General features: G+C 45.8%; 3 protein-coding genes and 1 pseudogene across 3 annotated transcripts; 1 reads left to right on the plus strand and 3 right to left on the minus strand.

Annotated features, from left to right (window-relative positions):
- Nucleotides 1-1,108: 1,108 nt before the first annotated feature.
- Nucleotides 1,109-5,969, minus strand: proser3 (proline and serine rich 3). Its single transcript, XM_041235113.1, has 11 exons — nt 5,790-5,969; nt 5,289-5,422; nt 4,985-5,093; nt 4,262-4,557; nt 3,742-3,887; nt 3,439-3,533; nt 2,880-2,965; nt 2,651-2,784; nt 2,296-2,468; nt 1,503-2,153; nt 1,109-1,291 (listed from the first exon to the last, which is right to left on the minus strand). Exons 2-11 carry the CDS (start codon nt 5,297-5,299, stop codon nt 1,109-1,111), a joined length of 1,884 nt encoding a protein of 627 aa, XP_041091047.1. The 5' UTR covers nt 5,300-5,422; nt 5,790-5,969.
- Nucleotides 5,970-6,093: 124 nt separating this feature from the next.
- On the plus strand, nt 6,094-12,296 carry lin37 (lin-37 DREAM MuvB core complex component). Its single transcript, XM_041235596.1, is given in 9 exon segments — nt 6,094-6,229; nt 6,953-7,009; nt 8,156-8,235; nt 8,857-8,930; nt 9,387-9,472; nt 9,826-9,983; nt 10,525-10,668; nt 10,961-11,034; nt 11,500-12,296. Coding segments are annotated over 8 exon segments (732 nt in total). The 5' UTR covers nt 6,094-6,229; nt 6,953-6,975; the 3' UTR covers nt 11,582-12,296.
- A 2,733-nt stretch (nt 12,297-15,029) lies between these two features.
- LOC121304126 (chemokine-like receptor 1) lies at nt 15,030-17,866 on the minus strand. Its single transcript, XM_041235088.1, has 2 exons — nt 17,743-17,866; nt 15,030-16,752 (listed from the first exon to the last, which is right to left on the minus strand). The coding sequence occupies exon 2, from the start codon at nt 16,737-16,739 to the stop codon at nt 15,705-15,707; it is 1,035 nt and encodes a 344-aa protein (XP_041091022.1). The 5' UTR covers nt 16,740-16,752; nt 17,743-17,866; the 3' UTR covers nt 15,030-15,704.
- A 4,933-nt stretch (nt 17,867-22,799) lies between these two features.
- LOC121304132 lies at nt 22,800-24,994 on the minus strand (annotated as a pseudogene).
- Nucleotides 24,995-25,000: the final 6 nt, after the last annotated feature.

Consider the following 25,000-nt stretch of genomic DNA (forward strand, 5'->3'; position numbering starts at 1 on the left):
TCAACATGAAGCCACCCCTTACACAAAATGTTTTATTAACCATAAATAAAAATGAAACATAGGATTTAATGCAAATCACAACCTCTACTAGAGCAGGCATGTCTTCCTCCAGCATTAATATGTATTAGACCCTGATTTTTATGCGGCCCGGCCTTCTGAAGTGTCTTTGTATCAGAAATGACAAAACTTTAAAATGAGCTGCACTGTTTACTTGTATTTAAACTGTACATTATAACAAACCTAGTGCAGGGTGCTGTGTGAGATGCAGGCTGATTTTCAGACCGCTCAGTAGTGGAGTGGAATCAGCTTGTACAAGGACATTATAATATCCTCACTCTCTGAGAATGACGTCTCCTTCACTCTATAATATCTTCTCTCTATGAGAATGACGTCTCCTTCACTCGTCCTGCTGCTCCTCCATCCTCACACCAACCTCACTGCAAAGAAATCAAACAGAGACGGATAAGGTTCAGGGAACAATAAGCCACTTTCAGTCTGGTCTCCTAAAGCCACGTTCCCAGCCACATCGTGGCTTTGTGTCCGCGCAGCTTTACAGCTGCAGATTCCCCTCGCTGGGTTTCAGTCCGCTGCACAGCCCGCCAGGGGAGACTTGGGGTCTGATACAGTTAACTCAAAGGGGCTTAGCCTTATAATAGCGTCCAGCAGGATTGACAGTCACTGTAAAGCTTAAAGAGATGGTGTAAAGCATATCACAAGTTCGTTTTTGATATTTGTATATATTAATGTGGTACCCCCCTCCGTAGTGATATTCATCGCGATAAGGCATACGTTCGCCCCTTTCCTCCGGTGAATGGTCTCTGACTGAGGCTAGGTAGAGAGTACGACGGTCTCTCTTGGACGATTCGTTAACCCCAGGGCAGAAGTTTGTCCGTCAAAGGCAGTCCTTTAGACCTTGTTGAATCTGGGACAATAGTTTGGAGTCTGTGCTCAATTTGTACATTTTGCTGACGTGTCAAAACAGTAGGAAGCCCATCCTTCGTGTAGTATATCGCACGACTGACTGATTAGTCCACACTAAAGTGTCCCTCACAGGAGTGTCAGAAGTCATAAACTTTGGACACGTTTGTACGTACATTCGTCAGTCTCCCTAAGTCAGAATAAAATGGACCTCCGCCAGACTTCCCGACGCGCTGCGCGATGGCCCCGGGGTGGTGGGGGGCTCTGGGAGAAGCCGAGGGGGGGTGCTACGGTACGGGACGCCTCTTCGGGGGAGGTCCAGGGGTTTCGGAGGGGGCGACGGAGAAGGGGAGAAGAGTCTCTCTGAAACGACCTGAAGGATTATCAGAAACAAAAACTATTTCATATTGAGGTGATGAAACAAATAAGAATGCATAAAACTGAAGAAAAAAAAAGCTTTTCCGTCTTATTGTGGCAAAAGCTGACACCTTGTGAAAAATAAAAACCAAGTCGCAAACTACTGCTTTTAAAGAGAGCGCCTCTCCTGCATTGAAGCATTCCAGCCCACTGTAAATAACGCTCACCTGTCCCAAAACGCTTTGAATGGGAGACGGTGGGGCGGCCTCCTCTCCCTTCCTCCCCTCCTTCAGCCTGCCCTTCTGCCCACTTTTCCCCCTGGACAGTTCCCGGGCAGACCCCAAAGCCTTGGTCCTGATCCTGGTCTCCCTGCTGGCTGCTCCGCCGCTGCTCTCCCTCCCTTCTCCCTTCTTGGGCTGTTTCTTGCAGGCGATTCCCTCGCTCCCTCCAGCAGTCCAGACCGATGCCTCTCGCTCCCTCTCCTTGCTCCTGGACTCTGCGCTTGTCGCTTGCCTTTGCTGGGGGGGTTGGGAATCAGAGGAGGGGGGATCCTCAGAGGTGCTTAGACAGTTTGTTTCCAAGGAGCTTGCCTCCTCGCTGGGGTAGGGGGTCCAGTCCCTCTCTCCAGGCTGCTCTCTGCTGCCCGAGGCCCCTGCCTCGTGGTGTGTGCAGGGCAGCACGTCACACTGCAGGTGGAGGTGAGGAGGGACAGCGGTCCGTCTCTCTCCCTGGCTGCTGCCTTCGCACAGTGAAGGGCTGGCCACGGGGAAGCATGGGCGATGCGGGGCTGCTCTTCCTCTCCGGCTCTCTGGGGTCACCTCATCCAGCCCGGGGGGGAGCCTGCGAGGCGGGCCGGCATCTTCGTTGTCTTCTTCCTCCTTTCAGCAGAAGAGAATCAGAGATCAAAAGTCTTATTTCCAGCCCTGGAATCCTACTGCTAGACGGCATCACACAGCTGTCAATCAACACGCACAAGATCTGACAAGCAGAGAGAACCGTGGCGCTCTGGGGGCTGCTTACCCAGCGAGGGAGCCTGGCGGTGGGAGGGTGGGACCCTCTCCTGGGCAGCAGCAGGGGAGGCGGCTCCCTGGCCAGCTCCATCTTTCTGCGCAGACGCCACTGGAACAGGATATCCTCCTCCGGCCGCGCGCGGGACAAAGAGAGACGGGGCAGCCGAGCGGCACTCAAAGCACCTGCAATCACAGGACTGAGGCATCAGTACGGGCACAAATATAGAGTATATAGAAGCCCCTGATAGTGATGCGATCCAGCACTCTGAAATGTCTCTATAATATACAGCATTAGACCCTGATACTGATGAAACTTAGAGATAGGAGCTCTATGCACAAGCTCCTTCACCTCCACCTGGGGTTACCTGTGGTAGGTTCGATGAGACTGGGAACCCTAGGCCCACGGACTGGCTCATCTGCGCTGACTGGGGAGGAGAGGCTGGACGATCCCACACCCTCTGAACTCACTGGGGCGGAGCTGCCGCTGAGCGAGGACTCACTGTGGAGAGAGCAGACACAGCCACAGCCAGGTGAGGATGTCCTTAGAGATGGCTTTACTTTCTCTTTTACTCCCAGAAGCAAACACTCCCCTACCTTCTTTGCACCAAGCGCTGGGCCTTTTCCTGCAGCTGGAATATCTCAGGATCCCCAGGATCAGAGCGGGAAACATCGGAGCGCTCCTTAACAAACACAATGAAGAGGTGAAAAACACCCTTCAACCAGCCATCCACACACACACACACCCCCCAAAGAGGTGAAAAACAGCCTTCAACCAGCCATCCATCTATCCATCCATCCCACACACACACACATCCATCTATCCAGCCATCTACACACATACATACATGCATGCATCCATCCACAAACATACTTTCTTTAGGGGAAGCACTGAACACTCAGCTAGTGGAAGATCACAGCGACAGGAGACCCCAGAAACTGAGTCGACTCGGCACGTGTCTCAGTTTCAGAGGGACAGGAGTGCCGTTGCAGATGCAATCAGTTAGCATAGAAAAGTCACTTTAAAACATTAATAAATAGTTTAATTTAATAGTTATGTTCCACTATGGTTTATATTTGATCGGGTCTCATTCCTGGAATGACTACAGCGTTCCTGGTGCTTCCTTCCTCTGTGTATTGTACAGGGAGGACTCACCGGGGAGCTCAGCCCTGTGTCTCCCAGAGCAGATCTGGAACAAGAGGGGGGAGACTGGAGCGGAGAGCAGCCCGTCCTTCGCACGGGAGCAGGACCTGCAGAGGGAGGAGGGAATCAGTAAAGTGCAAAGAGCCTGAGCTGCAGAGAATGCATCAGGGGATCAGACTGCTGTGCAATGGGAGTCTTATTACCATCGCTGGTTCGGGTGTTGCTATCTGAGGAGTTTTTAAAGAGGGCTGCAAATCTCCCCTTGGCCACACACCCAGCCCACCGACAGAGCAGCAGTGTAATAAAATGGCACACCTTCCCTGGGGTCGTGTGTGGGAGTGGAGCTGGAGGGAGGGGAGGTCTCCAGCCACCAGAACGCTCTTCCCTCTCCACCAATCGCAGCCCTGCGTTCGCGGTCCTCGCGGCTCTGGGGACGCCCGTGACGGAAGCGCTCGATGTACCTGCAAATCCAAACCGCAGAGAGTGAGCGAAGAAAGAGGCAGCAGGGGGAGCCGGGGGGCCGAGGGTCAAACACCGCTGTGTCTGAAGGGTTGAAGCCCAGATCAGGCCTATGAAGAAGCAATAAAGACGCATTTCAAGGATTCAATCCACTTTGAGACAAGTCACTTTTACGGCAGTATTAAAGGACAGCTTGTAAACATTTCTATTCCAATATTTGCCCGAAGTGTTGTGCTCAAATCACAGTGCTAATGCAAACTGGCACTGCGGCAGCATTTCAGCAAGGACGGGGGCTTGATGTGCATGCTAAGAAAGCTAGGCGACTTTATATACTTCAAAAGGTAATAATAATAATAATAATAATAAACATATTTACCTGGCCAGCACTGACTCATCATGAGCCCCAGCTTTCATGTCTGTAGCCTGGGGCTTTCCTGCCAGGGCTGCCCGCGGTGCTGCAGTGCTTTCAGGGGACCCAGTGGTGTCCGATCCCTGGGAGCTGTGCTCGGTGGAGGGCCAGGACTCGTCAAAGCTGGCCTGGTGGTCCGGGACCTGCCTCCCCTGCAGCAGCAGGTCTGCAGCGGCCAGGAAGCTGGCGTCGGCCGGGCTCAGGGGCTGCTGGGGGCTGGAGGGGGAAGAGGGGGACTTCTGGATCCGCAGGGGGCTCAGGATCTGAAGGGAGGGGGAGATAGAGCAGGGATGGGAATAAGACTCCAGTGCAGTTAGTCTTACTTCCAACCCTGAAAAAAGTTAACATATTACTATACAATTCAGTTCATGGGATTATAGCCCAATGCATGTATATATGTATGCATGTTGTAATTTTTCTGCTTCCTTGCATCTATAGCAATGCTAAGATCACATCCTGCAGTCCAGTATTAAATCACATAGACCTGCTGTTACACGTCTAAGGAAACCATGAGAAGTTTTAACCAGGAGGGATTAACCAGGAAGATTATCATCTCCGACACAGCTGGCTGTCAAAACAGTTGAAAAGCGATGCAGCATCTGGGGGGCGGAGGGAGGTGCGCCCGCAAATAATGGAGTACTCCTCATCAACCCTGATGAAAGCAGCAGGATGCCCAGGGGGAGCCCTCACCGCCTGTCGCTGCTGCTGCCTGGGCACCCTCGTCTCCCGGGAAGGGTGGTAGTGCTTCCTGGAGCCTCCCGGCACTGCTGGAAACGGGTTCTGATTGGAGAACAAGGCGCTGGCCAGGGAGAGGACAGGAACACCAAGTTATTTAACAAATGTAGCTTATGTGTGTTTTACACATTGCTTCCCGATGATTTAATATGCTTTCACTATGAGAAACTTGACCGTGCTTTCACTGTGCTTTATCACACTTTGCAATAAATTCGCTGTGGGAAACCTCTACAAGCAGCCAGTCAGCTCCGATTCCTACCTGGATTTCATGGCTCTCTCGCTGAAGGCTGGTTACACGGCAGTGGGCTGAGTGTCTCCCAGCGACCACCTTGCCCTCTGTCCCGATCGCGGTCCGGGTTTAATTACAGTCAGGATAACGACTCTCAGGACCGCCTGGGAAAATACAAGCTAAAACACTTAAGAACCCAAACAAGGGCTGCGTTTTAATTATCTTTACGCCGTCTCCATAAAACTTTAGGTTTAAAAATACATATAAATCATGTTTTGTCTCCGTTTGTTGTCATTTTAATTACAAGTGGCTCGCGCTGCAATATTAATACACGACAAATTAAACCTTTATCGACTCGTTTAATGTCGTTTAATTTGCACAGAAGCCAGTAAGAGATCACCTTCTGACATTGCAATGTAATTTACCGCATTCCCCCGTGGATTCAAATACAATAGCATAGCTTTTTAATATGCAAGGCATCCCTCTAATTACCGAATCAATTAAATTCGTTAATAATTTTAGCATACTTACGTGCACAGAATATTCTTCCTGTCTTTCTACGTCCAACTGAAACTGAACCGCGCGCCCTGCCGGGGGATCAACTCGTCACCAGGCAACCGAAAGGAGACTAAAAAACTACATTTCCCATGGGGCAGCAGCGGCGCCCTTTGGTGAATTGTAGTCGACCCGTCCGCTCGCCAATCGGATTTGAGTAGTGTAGCGGAGTGACGGCGCTTTCCACCAACGAGAAGAAGAGGCGGTCCTCGGAACTGACCAATGAGAGAGAGGTTTTTATGCAGCGCGCGGAAGAGGAAAGTCCGTTACCGGAGCTGGTGAATGTAAACAAACGACGAGGGTTTATTAAGCTGGTTTTTTTTGTTTTTTTTTATCGGTAATTTCTCTAAGATTTAATTTATCTTTATCATACAAACACCAGAATAATACTGTCAAAGAGTCTGATGATCGCTGGGGTCAGTAAATGCGTATTTATGATTAATTTGCTTGTCTGTGCGCTTACTGTAATAATAATAATAATAATACTAATACGGAACATAGAATAATCAGCAATTAAATTTTTTAGGATTAAACTTTGTTTCAAACTGTTTAACCCACAAATGTGTTATTAATATTATATAAATATATATGAAGCTTAATCGCCGCGCAGACGCTTTGGGTCAGCGCCGTTTCATTATTGAGCAACTACAAGATTTCAGTGAAACACAAACTCTGCGTTTTCATGGATTTAAACTAGCCGGGCTGGACAGTAACCATTGAAACAAACTATTTGACAAGATAACCCTCATATTACTGTATTGTTATATTGCATGCTTCACCCCGGTTGTTAGTTAATATGAGCTAAAGTTTGTGAACTTTGCAGAGAAGATGCAGATAACACCTGTAGGGTTAATTTCTAGCCATTTGCACATTATACTATTATTATATGAACTATAATAATATGCACAGATTATGTATCTCCCTCTCTCATTATATAGATATCTATATATAGATATAGATATATATATATATATATATATATATATATATATATATATAGTATGTGTGTGTGTGTGTGTGTGTGTGTGTGTGTGTATATATATATATATAATAGTGGGGGGTGCGTATATATATATATAATATATATATAATATATATATATTATATATCAATTTACATTATGTTTTTCTTATTTACAGTTTGAGGACAAGTTAGAGTCACAATGCTGCAAGTGAAAATTAAAACAGAAAAGCCAGGTAAGATAAACCACAACAAAACGAACTTAAACAAACCTTGTGCTGCAACTTTTTTTGTAACAAGCCAGATTTCCTTTTTCGTCAGTTGGTTCCTCTTGGTTAATTCCTCTTTGTAGAGGGTGAGAGTTAGGCAGAGAGGCATCCTGTGCAGAAGAGATACTGTAACCACGTCATCCTGGGTGTGGGGCTTTCTGAACTACCATGACTTCACACAACTGTGCAGCTAGACAGCATCGAGAGAATTTAATAACGAAACAAAAATCTGATCGTTTTCCACTCAAAGCAAGCAATTTCCTCTTTGAATATTGTGCGTAACAGTCGATTCTTTGTGAACATCATTATTCAAAAGCAATCGGGCAGAGGCGTGTAAACTCTTTACACAGCTGAAAACACGCACCTGCACATTACTAGAAGAACATGAGAACGAGAAAATGCCATTTCGGCCCACCTGTGCTCGCTCGCTTTGATGCAAGCGTGGTCCGTTTGCAGTCAGGAGAGGAAAAAACAAAAAACCCTGAACCAGATCACTGGGGGAAATGAAACCGAATCCTTGGCTAAACAGACCTTCCTCCAGACAGCTTGCTAAAGGTCTTATTGTGGTCACAGAGAGGGTTTTACAATATTGTTCAAGACACTATCCAGTCTGTTCTTGAAGGATCTGATAGTCTCTGCTTAAACGACTCTGTGCATAGTAATGCAAGCAAGACACGGGTGAAAGCGATCAGTGACTGTTCAGGGGGAAAAAATCATAAAGCAGTTTTGTTTCATCTCTTTTTAAAAAATAAAAATAAAATAAAAAATCTCAACAAGTAAATGAAATCAAAACAATATTGTTTATGAAACGCAAATCTTCTGGCCCCCCTTCCCTGACCTCAGTTCTCAGTGGTGAGGGTGTGAGAGAGGGCCGGTAGGGTTAAGAGATGAACAGCCCGGGGTACTTCAGGAAGGCACCTGTCTGGGTGTCTCTCAGTTCCTTCATTAGAAACCCGATTGCCAGCACATTGTAAATGGCAGCTTCACCCTGTTTCAGGGTATGTTGTTGTTACTGATAATTCTTCCCTGGTTTCCAGGGAGTCTGAATCTTGTGCATGGTTGCAGGACGGGTCTGGTTTCTCTGTAAGCTCTGTGGTGTTTGTTTCTTCGTAGATCTGGAAGCAGTAAGCGCTCGAAACCGGCTGGATGCTGTCCTGCAGTGTCTGGTGGAGAAGAGTGACAGTGAGAGGCGAGTACAGGGCTGATACGGATATAAATATCTGATATGGATAAGCAGAACACCCCACAAGCGCATCGCTACTCTAATCCAGTCACTGCCAGTGCAGAAGGGCTGTGTGGCGTATTTGATTCCTTCAATTTATTCCAAAAAATAAGTGCTAAGATTTTAAAGGGACCGGCGATAATGCTGCTAATAACAGATTTGATGTTAAAATCTTGTTCACTAATCCTTTATTATTATTATTATTATTATTATTATGACTAATACATAATTAATAATATTAATATCAGGGACCAGACGGAGGAGGAAGCTGCCTCCTCCTGCAGACCCCTTCACCGACGTCTAAGTGTGGTGGTTCATAGGTATTATTATTATTATTATTATTATTATTATTATTATTATTATTATTATTATTACTCGGTTTCTGGTTGTGGTTATCTCTCATCCAGTTCTTTTGTATTTTCATTGTTATATTATTGCTATTTCTGGAAACTGAGTCTTAGCAAATATAGAAACCCCAGCTTGAACTACCGTCATCACTAACAGGACATGTGTCAACTGCACAGCACTCAGATGCACCCTTCTGCTTGTAAACTGGAGTCGGTGTCGCTGCTGTTGTGAGTCCTGCTATTAGTAGACAGTTATATAACCTCTTCTCTTTTTTGTTTTGCTCTCCAGGGATCTTTCTCCTACTTCGTCTGGAAAGCGGTAAGCTAGTCCACCTGGCTGCTGGATTTCGAATGCGATTTGAATTAGTCAGTCCATGCAGTGATGACCAGTGAAGCTTTGAACTGCTGTGGGGTGAAGAAAAACTCCCCACACGCTTCAGGGTTATGCACCAGGCAGAAGAAGGCATTGGCAGGTGGTCTAACTTGATCTTGACCACTTCATTAAAATGCAGTACAAATGCCATCTCGCCAGATTATAACTTTAATTATAATTTTTTTATATATATTTTTTTTATAAATTAGTTACACTGTTAATCTGAGTAATTGATATTTTTCACGAGCTATCCCCACATCATTAGCTCGTTAGACCGTAAAATGAGGAGACCTCTTCTCAAGAGCCCTGAAAAGGTTACAGGTTGGCAGGGCGATTGCTTCACGAGGCCGTGGTTCGGCTCCTGGATGTAAACCGCCTGTCCGTGTGCTTCTCTGTCGGCAGCCCTTCTGCTAGGTTCCCCCACCATCGCAGGAAGAAACGCAAGGAGATGGACGATGGCATGGCAGAAGGCAGCCAGCACAAGCCGAGTAAGGATGCTTGCAGTGAACCCTGAGCAAAGCAGGCGTTTCACACAGGAACGTTCGACACGCCATTTTATTAGGGCGTTGAGAAAGACTTTCTGTTGAAACCCTTTTTTCTGTGCTTCTGTCAAATGTCTTGTATAAGTGTTACCTTGCGTTGAACAAAACAAAACACCCAAAGTATCACAGAATGCGTAATTAGGAGGGAAATGTTATACAGGAGATAAAAAAGACATTTTGAAAATAATAAACTTCTTAGACTGCTCAAAACACCCTTGAAACATCAGGCAGCTTTGTCCGGAATTTATTTATTTATTTTTAAAGTTCGCTGCTGTTTTGTGTGTCTGTCTCCGATCCAGATGCCTACATCATCAAGCTGTTCGACCGTAGCGTGGACCTGGCGCAGTTCAGCGATGGCACGCCGCTCTACCCCATCTGCCGGGCCTGGATGAGGAACAGCCCCTCGGTGAGGGAGCGAGCGCGCTCCCCCAGCCCTGCGGGACTCGTCGAGGAGGAGGTACCAGCACTGCCCTGGAGCGCAGGGAACACCCAGCCGCTTGAAACCTGGGTCCAGCAGACCAGCGGGAGACCTGTGGGTATGAGACCCCAAGTCTCCACTGGTGTGTCATGCAGTAGCCTGAAACCGAGTCTCCTGAAACCCAGTTCCAAGACACAAAGTGGCTTTCTGTTCCTTCAGCTTTAGGGAGGTTTCCTCATAGGAGAAGCAATAACAAATTAGAGTGAAAGCAGGGCAGGATGCAAAACCTAGTGTTACATTAAAATAAACTAGCAAATAACCCATTTGCTTTTAGCATATGTATGTCCTGTGCTAGGACAGGATGCTGAACAGAAGTTAAAAAGCTTGTTTCTTTTTTTATTTTATATGCAGCCATGTATTTTTCCAAATAGCTTACCGTGTAACAACCAAGTAAAATAACATTAAAACTAATGCACTTGGGTCGTGGGCTCTAAAACCCTCGATAGCATCTCCAGCGAGCTGCCTGTGCAGACGTGCGTGTAACGCTGTGGTCTGTGTGTGCATGTCTGCTGCCGCGCAGGTGTCCGACCTGCTGAATCCAAAAGCTCGGAATGTCTACCGGATGCCTGCCCCCACCTCCTGCTCCGTGAACTCCTCTGGGGAACCAGTGAACCTGCGCATCCCGCCTCCACTGCCCTTCACTGAGACACCTCTCCTGAACACAGTAAGCCAGCGAGCACAGTGAAGCAATGACATCACTCACACACACTGCTCTCCACTGCACTGTTACAAGGCAGCAAGGTCACAGCTTAGCAAGGCAACTTCTCCAACCCAACAGAGTTCACAGCAACAGTTTAAAAAAAAAAAAATGTAATTCATACAAATGTTAAATTGGGCATAATTATACAAATAAGGGTATCTCATTGGTGTAGCGGTCTGCTGTTGCTAGTTGAGCAAGGTGAATTGATGTGTGGATTTGAAAGGTTCAGCGCTCAGTGTTCAGTGTTGTGTTCCAGACCTCCGAGTCCTCGCCGGCTCCCTCTGTTCTGCTGTGCAGCCACATGCAGCGCTGGAAGAAGATCAGGCAGAGGTGGGTATGAAGGGAGTGCTCATGTGAAAACATCATTTACTGGCGTGTGTTTTCTTCCATGGCTTCAGATCTGAATATTTTGGAAACACAGTGGTGTTTTGCTGTGTAGTGATTCAAACACCAACCCAGTATTGCACAGAGCACAGCGAGAAGAACGCGCCGTTGTAAACACCAGCTGTCTCTCATTTCATAATGCTATTTCATAAACGCTTTGTCTGAGATCAAAAAAGTCACACAGCAAATTCATTTTAGTACCTTTTTATCACACTCTTTAGTTCAGTCTCGTAGATATATGTAGCTACATGGTGTTGTAAAATATAATGGGACAAAATATATTCATGGGCACCTTCTATCATCCACAGCTCCAGAAAACACAAGGAGACAAACATTTCTGCTAGTGCCTGCATCAGTTACTAGGTGTGTCTCTCGCGCTCTGTCTCTCTCTCACACCTGTGTTTGTTTCAGGTGGAAGGACTCATCCAACAAGAACCAGCTGCGTTATTCTGAGAGTATGAAAATCCTGAAAGACATGAACGAGCGACAGTGACTCCTCTGTGGAGCCGGCCGGCTGGCCTGCGGGCTCTCCCAGCTGAGCCTGTCTGCACAGAGGGGAGCGCGCCCGCTGGTGAGCTCGCTGTTCTCACTGCTTTATCAACCATGAATGTTCTCAGCTTTTTTTTTTTTTTTTGTAGCTGATTTTAGTTTGATTTAGTTGTTTCTGCGTCACCAGTCATAACCTCTCCGTCCCTGAAGATCCTTTGGTGGTGTGCAGTGGATTATCTGGCTGTGGTAAAAAATCACTGAGCTTGTGCTTCGGTTCTGCTCTCAGTGTGCAGTGATTTACTCACGTTTTTAAAGTTGTGCATTCATATATTTCATCTTAAAATCAGAATTTGTTTTGTACCCAAAACGTTCCTGCCAGCACTTGAACCTGAAGCGAGCCTTGAAGCATCTAAATAGTGGTACTTGGTTAGTCAAAGCAGTAACTGATCTAATATTAAGCAATATTCATGACTGGCTACACCCACAGCTCGTGGTGTCTTTACAGACTGACCGGACTCTTCCTCAGCTGTCCTATCCTTACTGTATTTTACAAGGAAGCACAATAAAATAAATAAATAAAAATACAAAGAACACTCAAGAACCAGCTTCCACGGATGACAGCTTTGCAGTAAATACCTGTGTTTTGTTGTTGTTATTGTCACAGTTGCCTTTTAAAATGGTGTACGGTTTAGTGTGAATAAAAGGAATAGATAGCGTTGGTATGTTAATTGGTTCTCTGCCTTGTCCACACAGTTATTGAGTAATATCAATATGCTCGTGATCAAACCAACTCCTTATCTGTAATTGTTAAGTTATGTTTCTTTTGTTGGTTTGATTATTATTTGAATTTCTCTTTGTTTCCCGATGTGTGCATCATATATCATCAGATGCTCCCCTATCCGATTGCTGTGCAGCTAAGGCCCAGAAGCATTCCAGAGAATTTTAGGATTGAGACACACACAAAAAAAAACTATCTGAACATTATTTAGATATTTTATTTAACATCATGTATTAAAGTGTTTGTGAAGTATATGGAAAACCACAAAGCGGCCGTTTGTAATTGTTTGCTAGCATAACATTATTCAGCAGGTTTCATTCGACTCTGTGACATTAGTTCATTCTATAGGGTGATGCTGCAAAATTTTTAGTCACAGCTGTAGAGAGCGTGCCTGTAGATTTGCATTGCATCTTACTGTTCATATCTATGGCAGGTGATGTGTTTAACATATCGTGTGTGTTTCTTTTTATCTGAACATAATCAGGTTGGCTCTGGCCCGTGCCAGCCACAGTGAATTCTGTGAACAGCTGAGGGGGGACTTTTCAACTCCGGAAATGTGCTTCCTGTTTATATCTTGTTCTCCTTTTGAAGGTGGATTTTTTCCCTTTTAAAAGTTTGTTTTGAATATTTAGAGGCTTCAAACAACAGCAAATAATCCACCATTCAAATAACTGCTGCTTGAAATGTCAACGTGTGCATCGTGTGCAGATTGCTGTCCGCGCTCTATGAAATCTGGAGTTTGTGGTCAGTGTAAAAGCATAACTTGTTTTTTGCCTGTACCTCATCTTTCAGATAACGCAAACTCACATGTCCTGTGTCTATACCAGTATAACAAAACGAGAAAGAAAGGGAAGCCAGTTTTATTCTGGCAAGTGCTTTGGCACGGCAGCCTTCTGTATTCCTGCTGTTCTCAGAAAACGACTTGTTGCAGAAATATATGATTCTTTGAAGACAAGCCGGGACACTATGACTATGAAGCCATCAGGCTTTTTTTATACGAACACCCTTAGCAAAGATTTGGCCTAATTCACAGTAACAAGAAGCTGTCTCACGAGGCGCGGTTATTGACCCATCAGGTGTAATGTGTATTTTGTACGAGGTGCACATCTTCGTAAAGCTGCGGTTTGGCTAATATGTGTGTCCCATATTGGAAAAATAATTACAGAATAAAAACTGCTGCTCAAAACAATACAAAACAAATAAACTCTAAAAATAATGCAGGGAAGTGGAGTGCATTTCATAAGACAGGTTTTTATTTCCTCATTCAAAGAACCGGTTTGATCTGAGCAAATACAGCAGGGATCACCTCTGTTCAACAATGGGAGAGTTCACACATGTACTTTTAAGCACTGGGCAGCAACCCTTTTAAAAACAACAGGAATTTGGAAAGCAGCAGGGGGTTGGGGGTGGGGGGGGGGGGGGGGGGGGGGGGGTGGGGGGGGGGGGGGGGGGGGGGGAGGGGGTGGGGGGGGGGGGGGGGGGGGGGGAGTATAAAGTATTTCTGTGGATAAATGAATCCCATTTAACAACCAAGTAACATATTGAAGCAGGTTCTGTATTTATAGTCTACTGGTTATGTACAGTTTGCAACAACAATACGACTACACTCAGACTACTAATAATAATGAGCTTGTTATCTGAGTGCTGGGTAGTGAGTGGTGTTTGTAAAACAAACAAAAAAAAAAAGAAAATGAGCATGTAGAGCATTTACATTGAGAAATAATAAATATATTGATACTGGCTACAAAGTATTGGTTTAGCTTCATAGCCAATGGAGCTAGATTTAAAGTTCTACAGTTATTTGCTGCTTAGGACACAAACAACATGAAATGGTAACAAATGTTTCAACACTTCCGTGGTGTTACAAGATGAGGAATGCAGCAGCACTGGCTACCACACATGAACCCTGCTTCTCTGCGCTCATTCTTTCCCGTAGGATTTGTTAAAAGCTGCAGTGTTCCTCTGTAGAAGCTGGTGGCACAGCGAGCGAAACATTGGGATTATTGTCTATCAACACAGTTCCGGTGTCATATTAATTTGTGGATTTATTTGACTTATCTGTGTCACTGTGTTTTGGAAGAATGATGAGATTCAAGGTATTTATATAAAGAAATAAAATCTGGCTCCACAGCTATATTCACGATAATATATATCAACCTTGCATGTGTGAAAACCGCAGTCAACCTGGCCCCCTGAAGCTGAGAAGTGTGGGGAGAACAACGCTACAGCTTCCACCCAAGAGGGTTTTGAGTCGGAAGGAAGTGGCAACATCGCTTGCAGAAAGCAGCTCTGCAAAACAAAATGGGGTTATTGATCAAGACATCAAAAAAAAAATTTAATGAGAAAAAAACATTTTCAGCTCTGCAGAAACACAACCAGTGATGTGCATGAAAGTATGTTTAACAGGAACAGTGAGATGAGGAATGACTTCAGGGTCTGGATGGAGGTTTAATTGATTCAATCCGACACTTCAGAATCGGGTTTAGGTCCAAAGACCAGGTGTGGAAGGGGTAGCTTCGAGCACCCTTGCACTTTGCATGGACAGCATTTAAGAGTATGTTTATAAAGACTGCATGAATCCCGCAGCTGACCTATATTTCACACTGGTTGAACCTTTTCACATTAGAGTAACCCACGTTGCCACATAAGAAATAAAACCAGCACACAGTCTGCCTCAATTCACAAAGACTGCTTTATTATCAGCTCCTCTGCAAGAGAATATTAAAAAAAAAGTAATCGAGGCATAGAATAAGAAAGGGCCTGGCTGTGCACCAGTGCAAAAAGAAGTACAAGAAAAGTGTGCGAACAAGCTGCATGAAAAGCATTGGAACCCATTCTGTCACCATGGTTACTGTGGGTTTCATACACAGGATGTGCATATTTTTGGCGCTGCTGCAATTTTACATATCTTATTAAGGACAGCAAATTTCTGGAGGGGAATCAGTCATATTAACATCTTATGAGTCATGTTCGAGAAACCAACCAATTTAAAAAAAAAAAAAAATTAATGGTAGTTCCTGAGTTCCAGGTCTGATGCAGAGTGGTGTAATAAGGTTGTAACTTAAAATAAACCCTGTTTGCTCTGAACCAAGCTCACCTACGGACTCCTGCAATGTTTCCAAATATATCCCCTTTGGTCACAAATTTTTAGTAGAATTTTAGACATTTTAAAACAGTTTGTGTGAAAACTGAAAAAAAAAAAAAAAAAATACACACATTGTAAAATAGATACAGATTGGAAACATAACATGGTACAATCATAAAGCAGTGACTGAAAGGGGATCTGCAAATCTGTATCTATTCGGTATGGTCCAGTGTTCGGTGTGGTTCACAATCTCCAGCTTCGGGATCACCCTGCAGTGCTGTCCTGTTTGTTCCCGTTAACTAAGGACTCCATCTGGACTGTGGAGCGCCGGGATGCGCTCAGGGAGTACACAGTCCCCTCCTCCACGAAGGCGCTTTCAATCACCAGCAGGAAGGACTTCTTGAACTTCTCCCGGAAGTCCTGACACATGCACACGTAGAGAATCGGGTTCATGCAGCTGTTGAAGAATGCCATGCCAGTGGCGATGGGCATCCCGAAATCCACCAGCATCCACAGAAAATAGTCTTTTGTTTCATGGGCTCTCAGTTCCACGAGCTGGAGGACGTGAAATGGAAGCCAGCAAACGAAAAAGGTCACAATGACGGCAACCACGATTCGGAGCGGTTTGTAAGAGCGCTGCCGCTGCATGGCGCGGTATCGTTGCGCGATGAGGATGTAGCAGGAGATGATGACCAGGAAAGGGAAGAGAAAGGCAAACAAGGACCGCACCAGGGTCAGGGTCTTGTGCACCCTCAACAGGGCTTCGGATGAATAGTTGTGGCGCCGGAGGACGCAGTACGTCACGTTGTGATTCTCGACCACGTCACGGAAAGCCAAATAGGGGGAGCTCATGAGGACGGCGGCCGCCCAGAGAAGGAAGCAGGCGAGGTAGGCCTTCTGGACTGTGCGGAAGTTGTGTGCCCAAACCGCTGCCACCACGGAGATGCAGCGGTCCAGGCTGATGGCGGCGAGGAGGAACACACTGCTGTACATCGTCGTGACCAGGACCCACGAGTTCAGCTTGCACACGAAGCCCCCAAAGACCCACCTGAATCCCAGTGCGTTGGTGGTGATGGTGAGGGGCAGGAAAGCGGTGAAGACGAAGTCGGCGACGGCCAGGTTGAGGAACCACACGGTGTTGACCGTCTTCTTCATCTTGAAGCCGGTGATCCAGACGACCAGGCCGTTGCCCGTGGTGCCCAGGAGAAAGGTGAGGGAGTACAGGACCGTGGAGAGCACGTGCAGACCATGCAGGGCGCTATTGTTCGCAGGCTCGCTGGCAGTGCCATTGTCAGACATCTTCAGAATCTCACTGAAAAGAAATGACACGTCGCTTACTGGGTTTGTGGAGCCCAGTTGTCTAACACGCAGCGGAGCTACATTGAGAGATGCGACTAAAAGGCACACAATAAAATGCCTTGTGAAGACAGATGGCTGATCTCACCTACGTCACATATGAAAAAGACAAAACCGTATTCGCAATAAGAATGACTGAGAAGGATTGCAAACCTAATACAAAAGAAACAGTGATGATATTTCATATGCCATGTACCTGATGCAGTTTGATCATATTGCATTATATAATGTTTTACCTCATACAAACATGACTGTGACGTGGATGTTATTGACTTGCAGCTTTATATTGCAATAAAATATGCTAGCATCATCCCATCTCTTACTGTACTTAGGAGTGGATTATATATATATATATATATATATATATATATATATATATATATATATATAAGAAGCTATAGTACACTGATGAAGGCACTAAAGCCCAAATGCTGGTTTCCTTGACTTGGTCTCTTCTAGTTTCAGTAACACTGATGAAGCACTAGTCCTGTTGTCTTTAAAATGCCTTTTAAACAAATTAATTGAAATCCATGCTACTGACACGATGGACTGGGCTTTGACCCTCACTCTTCGTAATCCACCACCCCCCACTGGGGGTGGGGGGCTACACTGAACCAGAAATGAATAAACCGGCCACTTTCTATAAACTAACCATTACCAAACAGTCAACACACATTTGTTAAGCTGGCTTTTACCAGTTAATAAAGCTCTAAATTGTTATCATCTTGTTTAGCAGCAGCTCTAGCATTACAATAGAAAGGTTGTCTTGCATTATGGCACACGGTATTCTGATAACAGCAGTTTTATTACATTGAACGCTGTGCCTGCTTTTTATACCGGCACAATTAAACAGCTATAAAAACAACAATAAACATAATAATATTCAGCATTAATAATCATTGAAATAATAATTATAATAATAATATAAATAATAATGTTAGCCTACCTCAATTTTTTTTTTTTTTTAATTTGATCTAAAATTTGTAGTTGTTGAAATCTTAGCTGTAGTCCCAGAAGTTTCAGTTGAGAGTGGAGAAGTGGTATTCGGTCTGTCTGTTAATACTCTCTCACTCTCTCTCTCTCTCTCTCTCTCTCTCTCTCTCTCTCTCTCTCTCTCTCTCTCTCTCTCTCTCTCTCTCTCTGTCAGTAAAGCTGTCTCTCAATATAACACTCGATCTGTCAATACAGCACTCTGTCTGTCTCTCTGTCAGTACAGCTCACTCTCTCTCTCTCTCTACAGCACTGTTTGTCTCTCTGTCAATACAACTCTCTCCCTCGTGGAAGATTGTGGGAAGAGCTTGCAGAGAGGTGGAACGGCGGTGTGGTAGGACCAGGAAATTTTAAACTTTATTTATTTATTTATTTATTTGTTTGTTTTTTTATAGTTACTTGGTTGTTCTTTTTGTGGTGTGTGTTTGTTTGTTAATAGGTTAGTGGTGTGTGTTTGGAGATCCCGTTATGGGGTCTCATTCAGGAGGGCTGGGGGCTCTCACCCGCCGACACGGGGTCCGTTGCCTGCCTGACCCCGGGGTTTCGGTGGAGGAGTGTCTGCTGGCAGTAGGAGAGGTGGTGGGGTTTGAAAATATTAGGTCAGTGTCAAGAATGAATAAAGTGCTGGTAATATTTGTAGTGGAGGTGTCGCTAGTAAACAAGCTGGTAGAGGAAGGCTTTAGAGTAAAAGGTGAATTTGTTCAGGTTTCCCCTCTAGTAACCCCGGTAACGAAAGTTATTATTTCTAATGTGCCCCCGTTTTTAAAAAATGAGCCATTAGAAAAGAATTTAGCTCGTTATGGTAAACTTGTGTCCCCAATTGAGGGAAATCCGCTGGGTTGCAAAAATAGCAGCGTTAGGCACGTCATGTCATTTAGAAGGCAGGCGTTTGTGTTACTAAAAGATCCAAGTCAAGTCGTAAATGTAGCCTGGAATTTTAATGTAGAAGGGACGAATTGTGTGGTGTTTGTCAGTTCGGAGATGATGAGGTGTTTTTACTGTGGAGAACAGGCAAACCAGAGGAAAGCCTGCCCGAGAAGGGAGGCTAGAGCAGACAGGGCAGGATCAGGGCGATGCTGGCGGGGAGGAAGTCGGGGGTGTTGGGGGTGAGCGGGAGGAAGAGTCGGCTCCTGCACCGCAGCCGCAGAGCGAGCCCGTGCTGACCGAGGAGGGGGCGATCCAGAAGGAAACCGGAGCAGAACCACCAACACCACGGCCTCGCACAAAGAGACCCAGCCGCAGCCTGTCACTGACGGGTTCGGAGGATAATACCGCTACTACTGAGAATGGTGAAGAACCGTTCAAGGTAGTAGCGAAAAAGAAAAGATTTCAACAGAAGGCTGCAGAGCCGGATGGCAGAGCGCAGACAGTGCAGAACTCCGAACCCGTGCAGATAGAGAGACTGCGGGCTCCAGACGGGGCGTCAGTCCCTCCCAATGCGGAGGAAGAGAGCACAGCGCAGGGTGAGCCGGGCGCGGTGCAAGACTCTCCGCTAGCTGAATCTCAGCCACATGAAATACTGACGGCTGTGGCAGAGACCGGTGTCGAGGAGTCAGAGGGAGCTGCGGAGGAGCGGATTCTCGGGGGCAAGCGAGAGGACAGCGCGGATGACATGGAGGGGGAGCTCTCTGACTCCTCGCTTATCTCAGACATCCCTGATAGCCAACCCTTCAGTAAGAAAAAAATTATACACGCTTGAGCAGGTAAATGATTTTATGACAGAAACAAAAGGGAAAAGGGGAGTAGAAATATAATTTTTTTAACCCCTGATTTAAGGTTATTTCTCGACTCACGTTATCACAAGGAATGTAACAATAGAAGAATTTGATCAGCCAAATGTTACAGATTAAAAAAAAAAATGTTCTCTCTCTCTACAGCACTCTGTTTTTTTGTGAATACACTTTGCTTTGCTGTGGTTGTATTATGGCAAATCTTTATCAGGATAATATGCACGTCGGTTACAGCAGCAGCTGGGTCCCCTTGCATGAACAGCCACAGGCTGCATGTGTAGCTGAGATACACCCTGGAAACCCTCCAGAGCTCAAACAATCATTCCCTTCAGATCCACTTTACCCGGGCTTTCTATTGCCAGCCCTTCCTGATCAGTGATGTGCTTGTGGGCTATCGAGTCAAACCTGTGTCGATAATATCTCTGGTGTTTATCTGCCTGTCGCAGTGAGAGGGTTTCGTATCTGTGGTTAGTGCCTGGTGTTTGAGTGGTTCAGTGCTAGATACTGTTTCACACTGATTCATATCACCATGCAGAACAAGAGTCCCATTCTGTACAGCTCTGCTGGGTTTGTAGAGATGGGTCAATATCTGATCCCGTGGTTATCAACACTGCTTCTGTAGAGCACCACCTAGTGGAGACAAAAATGAAAACACATTCCTGTTTATCGTTTGAAACTGTACACACACACACACATTAATATATATATATATTATAAATGTGTCTTTTAAGTGGGTACCTACAGTTTGTGATATCATGTAATTGTGACGATATTTATTTTATCAGTGTCTGTCGCATGTGTGCATGCATATGCGTGTTTTCTATGTGCGTGTGTCTGATCTATGTATGTCTCTTGTATGTGTGTTTGTGCGTGGGTTGCACTGATGTTTCAGACTCAAGGCAGTGATCACACACACACACACACACACGGGAAGGTAACACAGTTCCAGTGTAATCAGAAAGGTCTAATATAAAGAAAGGGAGGCGGAGGTGACTCCCATTGCAGAGCAGTGTGATCCAGTCCTGGTTTTACTTTGAGTTTAATAATCAGACACATCTGAGCTTGTTAGCTAGACACACTGGGGGCTGATCAAGCTGCTAGTAAAACCTGGACTGGGTGACACTGCTGTGCAATAGGAGTCTGATTACCAGCCCTGATATTTGGAGCTGCAGAAAAGGAGTCTTTAGAAAAGCAGTGGCAGACTCCTAACAAGCTCATGCGTGTCTTATTATTAGACAGAAAGAAAGAAAGAAAGAAAGAAAGAAAGAAAGAAAGAAAGAAAGAAAGAAAGATAGATAGATAGATAAATAAATAGACAGATAGACAGACAGAGAGATAGATAGATAAAGACAGACAGACAGTCAGCACACGTAGATACTCACTTGTAAAACTCAACATCCTGTCCACTCCTATATCGATCGGTGCAGTTAAAGGCTGCACAAGACAAGGGTATTTTCTTCGGACCTCAGCTCCCTCTGTAGAGTTACTACAGTCAGTGATGATGTCACAGGCAGGAGGCGTGTGGATTCCACGATGATCCCGCAGTTCTGCTTCTCTCTCGAGGGATGCGGGCCGGGTTTTAAAAGTTCTTTGGTTTAAAAGTTCTTCGTTCGGAACATTCCCATGAGTTCACGCCCAGGAGAAACATGTTTCAGATGCATTTAAATATGTATAACCAGGTAGAATACGCCAGTTAAAATATCACGAGGTGTTTTGGTGGTGTTAACGTCAATTTAAAAAATATTTCAAAAGGGCTAATTAACAATTTGGTGGTGCTTTAAAAGTAAAATCACTACATCTGAACAAATAATAATAATAATAATAATAATCTGGTATTCGTTTTTATTAATGTCAGACCTCAGCGTTGTACAGTCAGAAGAATGTGCATTGAAAACCAACGACAAATGATTTCAATCACAGTCTAGCGGCGGTCGATAAGCTTTGAATATTCCTCGCCCTGCCTGCGAGAGAGACGCCTTTCCAAAGCCTTTCATTATCGCTTTGTATTCAGCCGGACGTCGTGTTCAAAGATTCAACTGAAGTCTTTCTTTCATTAGCTCCTGATCATTTTATAGAAGAAGAAAAAAACGCACACATCTGTTTATTTGACAGAACTAATAATTAGTTATAATTAAGAAGTAATAATTAGGAAGATGGCAGATGTTCTTCCCTGTAAGATTTTTTTTTTTTTTGACTGCCCTACAGCAGCTGATTTTCGCTGCTGCCAGACAGCAGCGGCACAAAACTAATACGACTACCGACTTCCCTGGCTCTGTATGTAATTCGAGTATATGCGTGTTTTTCTTTCTGCAGTCCTGCAGAACAAGACAATGAGTGATTGTCATTCGTGTGACGTGTGTTTACCTGGCAGGAGGAGGCTCTGGAAGGACCAGATCATCAGGTTGGAGGTCTTGTTGCCCCAGTACTGTCTGCAGGAGCTGGGGGTGAGGAGGGGCAGAGCGACCTGCTACAGAATGACTGGGCTGGCTGCAAAGAGACCGCCTTCCGCACATCACACATATCCAGAGAAGAGCTTATCCCAGTGTCATGAAGCTCGGCATTAACAATACTCTCATCATAGCAGTAATTGAAAGTGTTCTGAGACATATTTATATACGATATAGATATATATATTATATATATATATATATATATATATATATATATATATAGATATATATAATATATGGAGGTGTCTATCTGTCTGTCCCTGCAGCCAGCGGGGTGAGCTTACCCTGGCAATGGTCTTCATCTGGATGGGTCAGCGCTGGAAGATGTCCTACTCTCCCAGGATGACGCGATGGCGACTGGCGCTGGGGGAGGGAGGGAACACGCTCTGTGTCAGTGAAGAGCAAGGGGTTCCTATGCGCCTGGGCAGAGTCACCAGGGTCCTTCCGTTCTCTCTGGAACCCTGCTTTCATTTAGGTTATGAATGGAACCATCAGAGGATTCTACATAACGGGGTGAACATGAAATCGAAGTGACAGACAGAATCTTTAGGATTCCGGGGTTACAAAGCATGAAGCGCTGCGCACAGTTCTGAGAGCGACAGGGTCTGGAGCAGATCGTGGGGTTTGAAACAGTTGGGTCTGTTCTAAGAAGATATTTTTTCCTGCAATGACCTTGCCTGTCTTGAACTAGTCACACTGAACTCCTTTCTTTATCATGTTTACCAACAGCTTCACAAGAGCACCAAGAACAATGTGTTTATATATATATATACATCCATACACTGTCTGGATATTCCCATTGAAGAAGAAAAGCACACAATTCAAGCTCTGTATCTTTTTTAAATTATTATTTATTTATTAAGCAGATGTCTTTATCCCAGGCTGCCCACACAGGTGTTACAGGGCAGTACAGGGTTACAATGCGAGATTCATATTGAAACATAGTGTAGTTTATAGCAAGTGCAAATAATAATGCTACTAGAATACAATATGAACTAGGATGCAGCCAGTTAGCATCACAGCAAGTTATATCCACAAAGATATTTTAGTAGTGCAACAGTGTAAGGATGGTGCATTAGCTGAGGGTCCAGTGCAGAGCAGGAGGGGCGGATCAACAAATCTACAAGCGGGGGGGTGTTGAGGAGTCTTTGGTTACATCTCTTTGCAAGATACTATGCGCTGGAAGACTAAGCCTGCAATGCAGTCGTACATGTTTACTGCAGCTCGGAAGAGAAGCTCTCCCAGTGTGTCGGGAGAGCTCTCTACTGCCTCTCTGTAAATCACCCTTTAAAAGCTGAGCCGCTGTTTAGTGGAGTGGCCGAGGGACCACTCTCGCTCCTACTCTAGTCCACCTCCTCAATGGTGGGCCCTGAAGAGGACCTCCCCAGGGAAGCCCCCTGGCATCCCCCCCAGGCATGCCACCCCCTGCAGCCCCTCCCTGGTACAGCTTGGTGATGATGGGGTTGCACAGCTTCTCCAGTTCCTTCTGCTGGTGGTCGTACTCGTCCTTCTCAGCCATCTGTGAACGACAGCAAACTCGTCACAGCCTTGTGAGCTCTGCACACAGCACACAGCGCAGCAGTGTTCATATGTATGAGAACCCCTCCAGATTCGTCATATATAGCAGTGTTTTTAAATCAAGCCTCGCCGCACTCATGATTCCCAAGAGCACAAGTCATGAGAGGATATCAGGGTCTGAGGAGACCCAGAGGGGCCTGCCTGTCTGCCTGTATATGTGTAGCAGTGTGTGTCTGCCTGAATGTATAGGTGCAGCAGTGTCTGCCTGCCTGTCTCGGTGTATCAGTACCTTTCTGCTCCCCGTTCCTACCTGGTTCCTGTCCAGCCAGCTGATCACCTCGTTGCACTTGTCAATGATTTTCTGCTTGTCCTCCGGGCTGATCTTGCCCTGCAGCTTCTCGTCCTCCACCGTGCTCTTCATGTTGAAGGCCAGCGACTCCAGGGAGTTCTTGGCAGTCACCTTCTCCCTCTGGATCTCGTCCTCAGCCCTGTACTGATCCGCCTCCTGCACCATCCGCTCGATGTCTTCCTTGCTCAGACGCCCTGCGGCAGAACAAAACTATCAGCACTGCCAGCCAGCAGGACTCTCTCTGTTATACAAGCGTGCCACAGGAAAGAGCAAATAGCAGTACAGCACAGTGTAAGCATGGTAAAGCACGGGGAAGTATTGCAAAGAATAGGGAGGTCTGGTGAAGCACAGGTAAGCATTGTAAAGCACAGAGAGGTCTGGTAAAGCACGGAAGCATTGTAAAGCACAGAGAGGTCTGGTAAAGCATAGGGAAGCATTGTAAAGCACAGAGAGGTGTGGGAAAGCACAGGGAAGCATTGTAAAGCACAGAGAGGTCTGGTAAAGCATAGGGAAGCATTGTAAAGCACAGAGAGGTGTGGTGAAGCATAGGGAAGCATTGTAAAGCACAGAGAGGAGTGGTAAAGCACAGGGAAGCATTGTAAAGCGCAGAGAGGTCTGGTAAAGCATAGGGAAGCATTGTAAAGCACAGAGAGGTGTGGTGAAGCACGGGTTGTGCTGATGCAGGTTCACCCTTGTCGTTGGTGATGGTGATCTTGTTCTCTTTGCCGGTGCTCTTGTCCACTGCGAACACGTTCAGGATGCCGTTGGCGTCGATGTCAAAGGTCACCTCGATCTGGGGGACCCCACGGGGGGCTGGGGGGATCCCCGTTAGCTCGAACTTCCCCAGCAGGTTGTTGTCCTTGGTCATCGCTCTCTCCCCCTCGTACACCTGGGACGTGCGCGCACACACACACATACACACAAACTTTTCTACTTTGCAATTTTATCATTTCAGTCAAAAACAAATGTGTAGAGGGGGGTTGTAGAAGGGACTGGAAGGGTCTGCAGAGGGGATGGAGAGGGGGGTGGAGAGGGGGTTGGAGAGGGGTTATAAAGGGGAGTTGAGGGATTGCAGTGAGGAATAGAGGGCGGTTACAGAGGGGTCTGCAGAGGGGATGGAGAGGGGGGTGGAGAGGGTTTGGGCTGGCACAGGTACCTGGATGAGCA

The sequence above is a fragment of the Polyodon spathula genome, chromosome 37 (genome assembly GCF_017654505.1).
Source record: "Polyodon spathula isolate WHYD16114869_AA chromosome 37, ASM1765450v1, whole genome shotgun sequence".
Classification (NCBI taxonomy): domain Eukaryota; kingdom Metazoa; phylum Chordata; class Actinopteri; order Acipenseriformes; family Polyodontidae; genus Polyodon; species Polyodon spathula.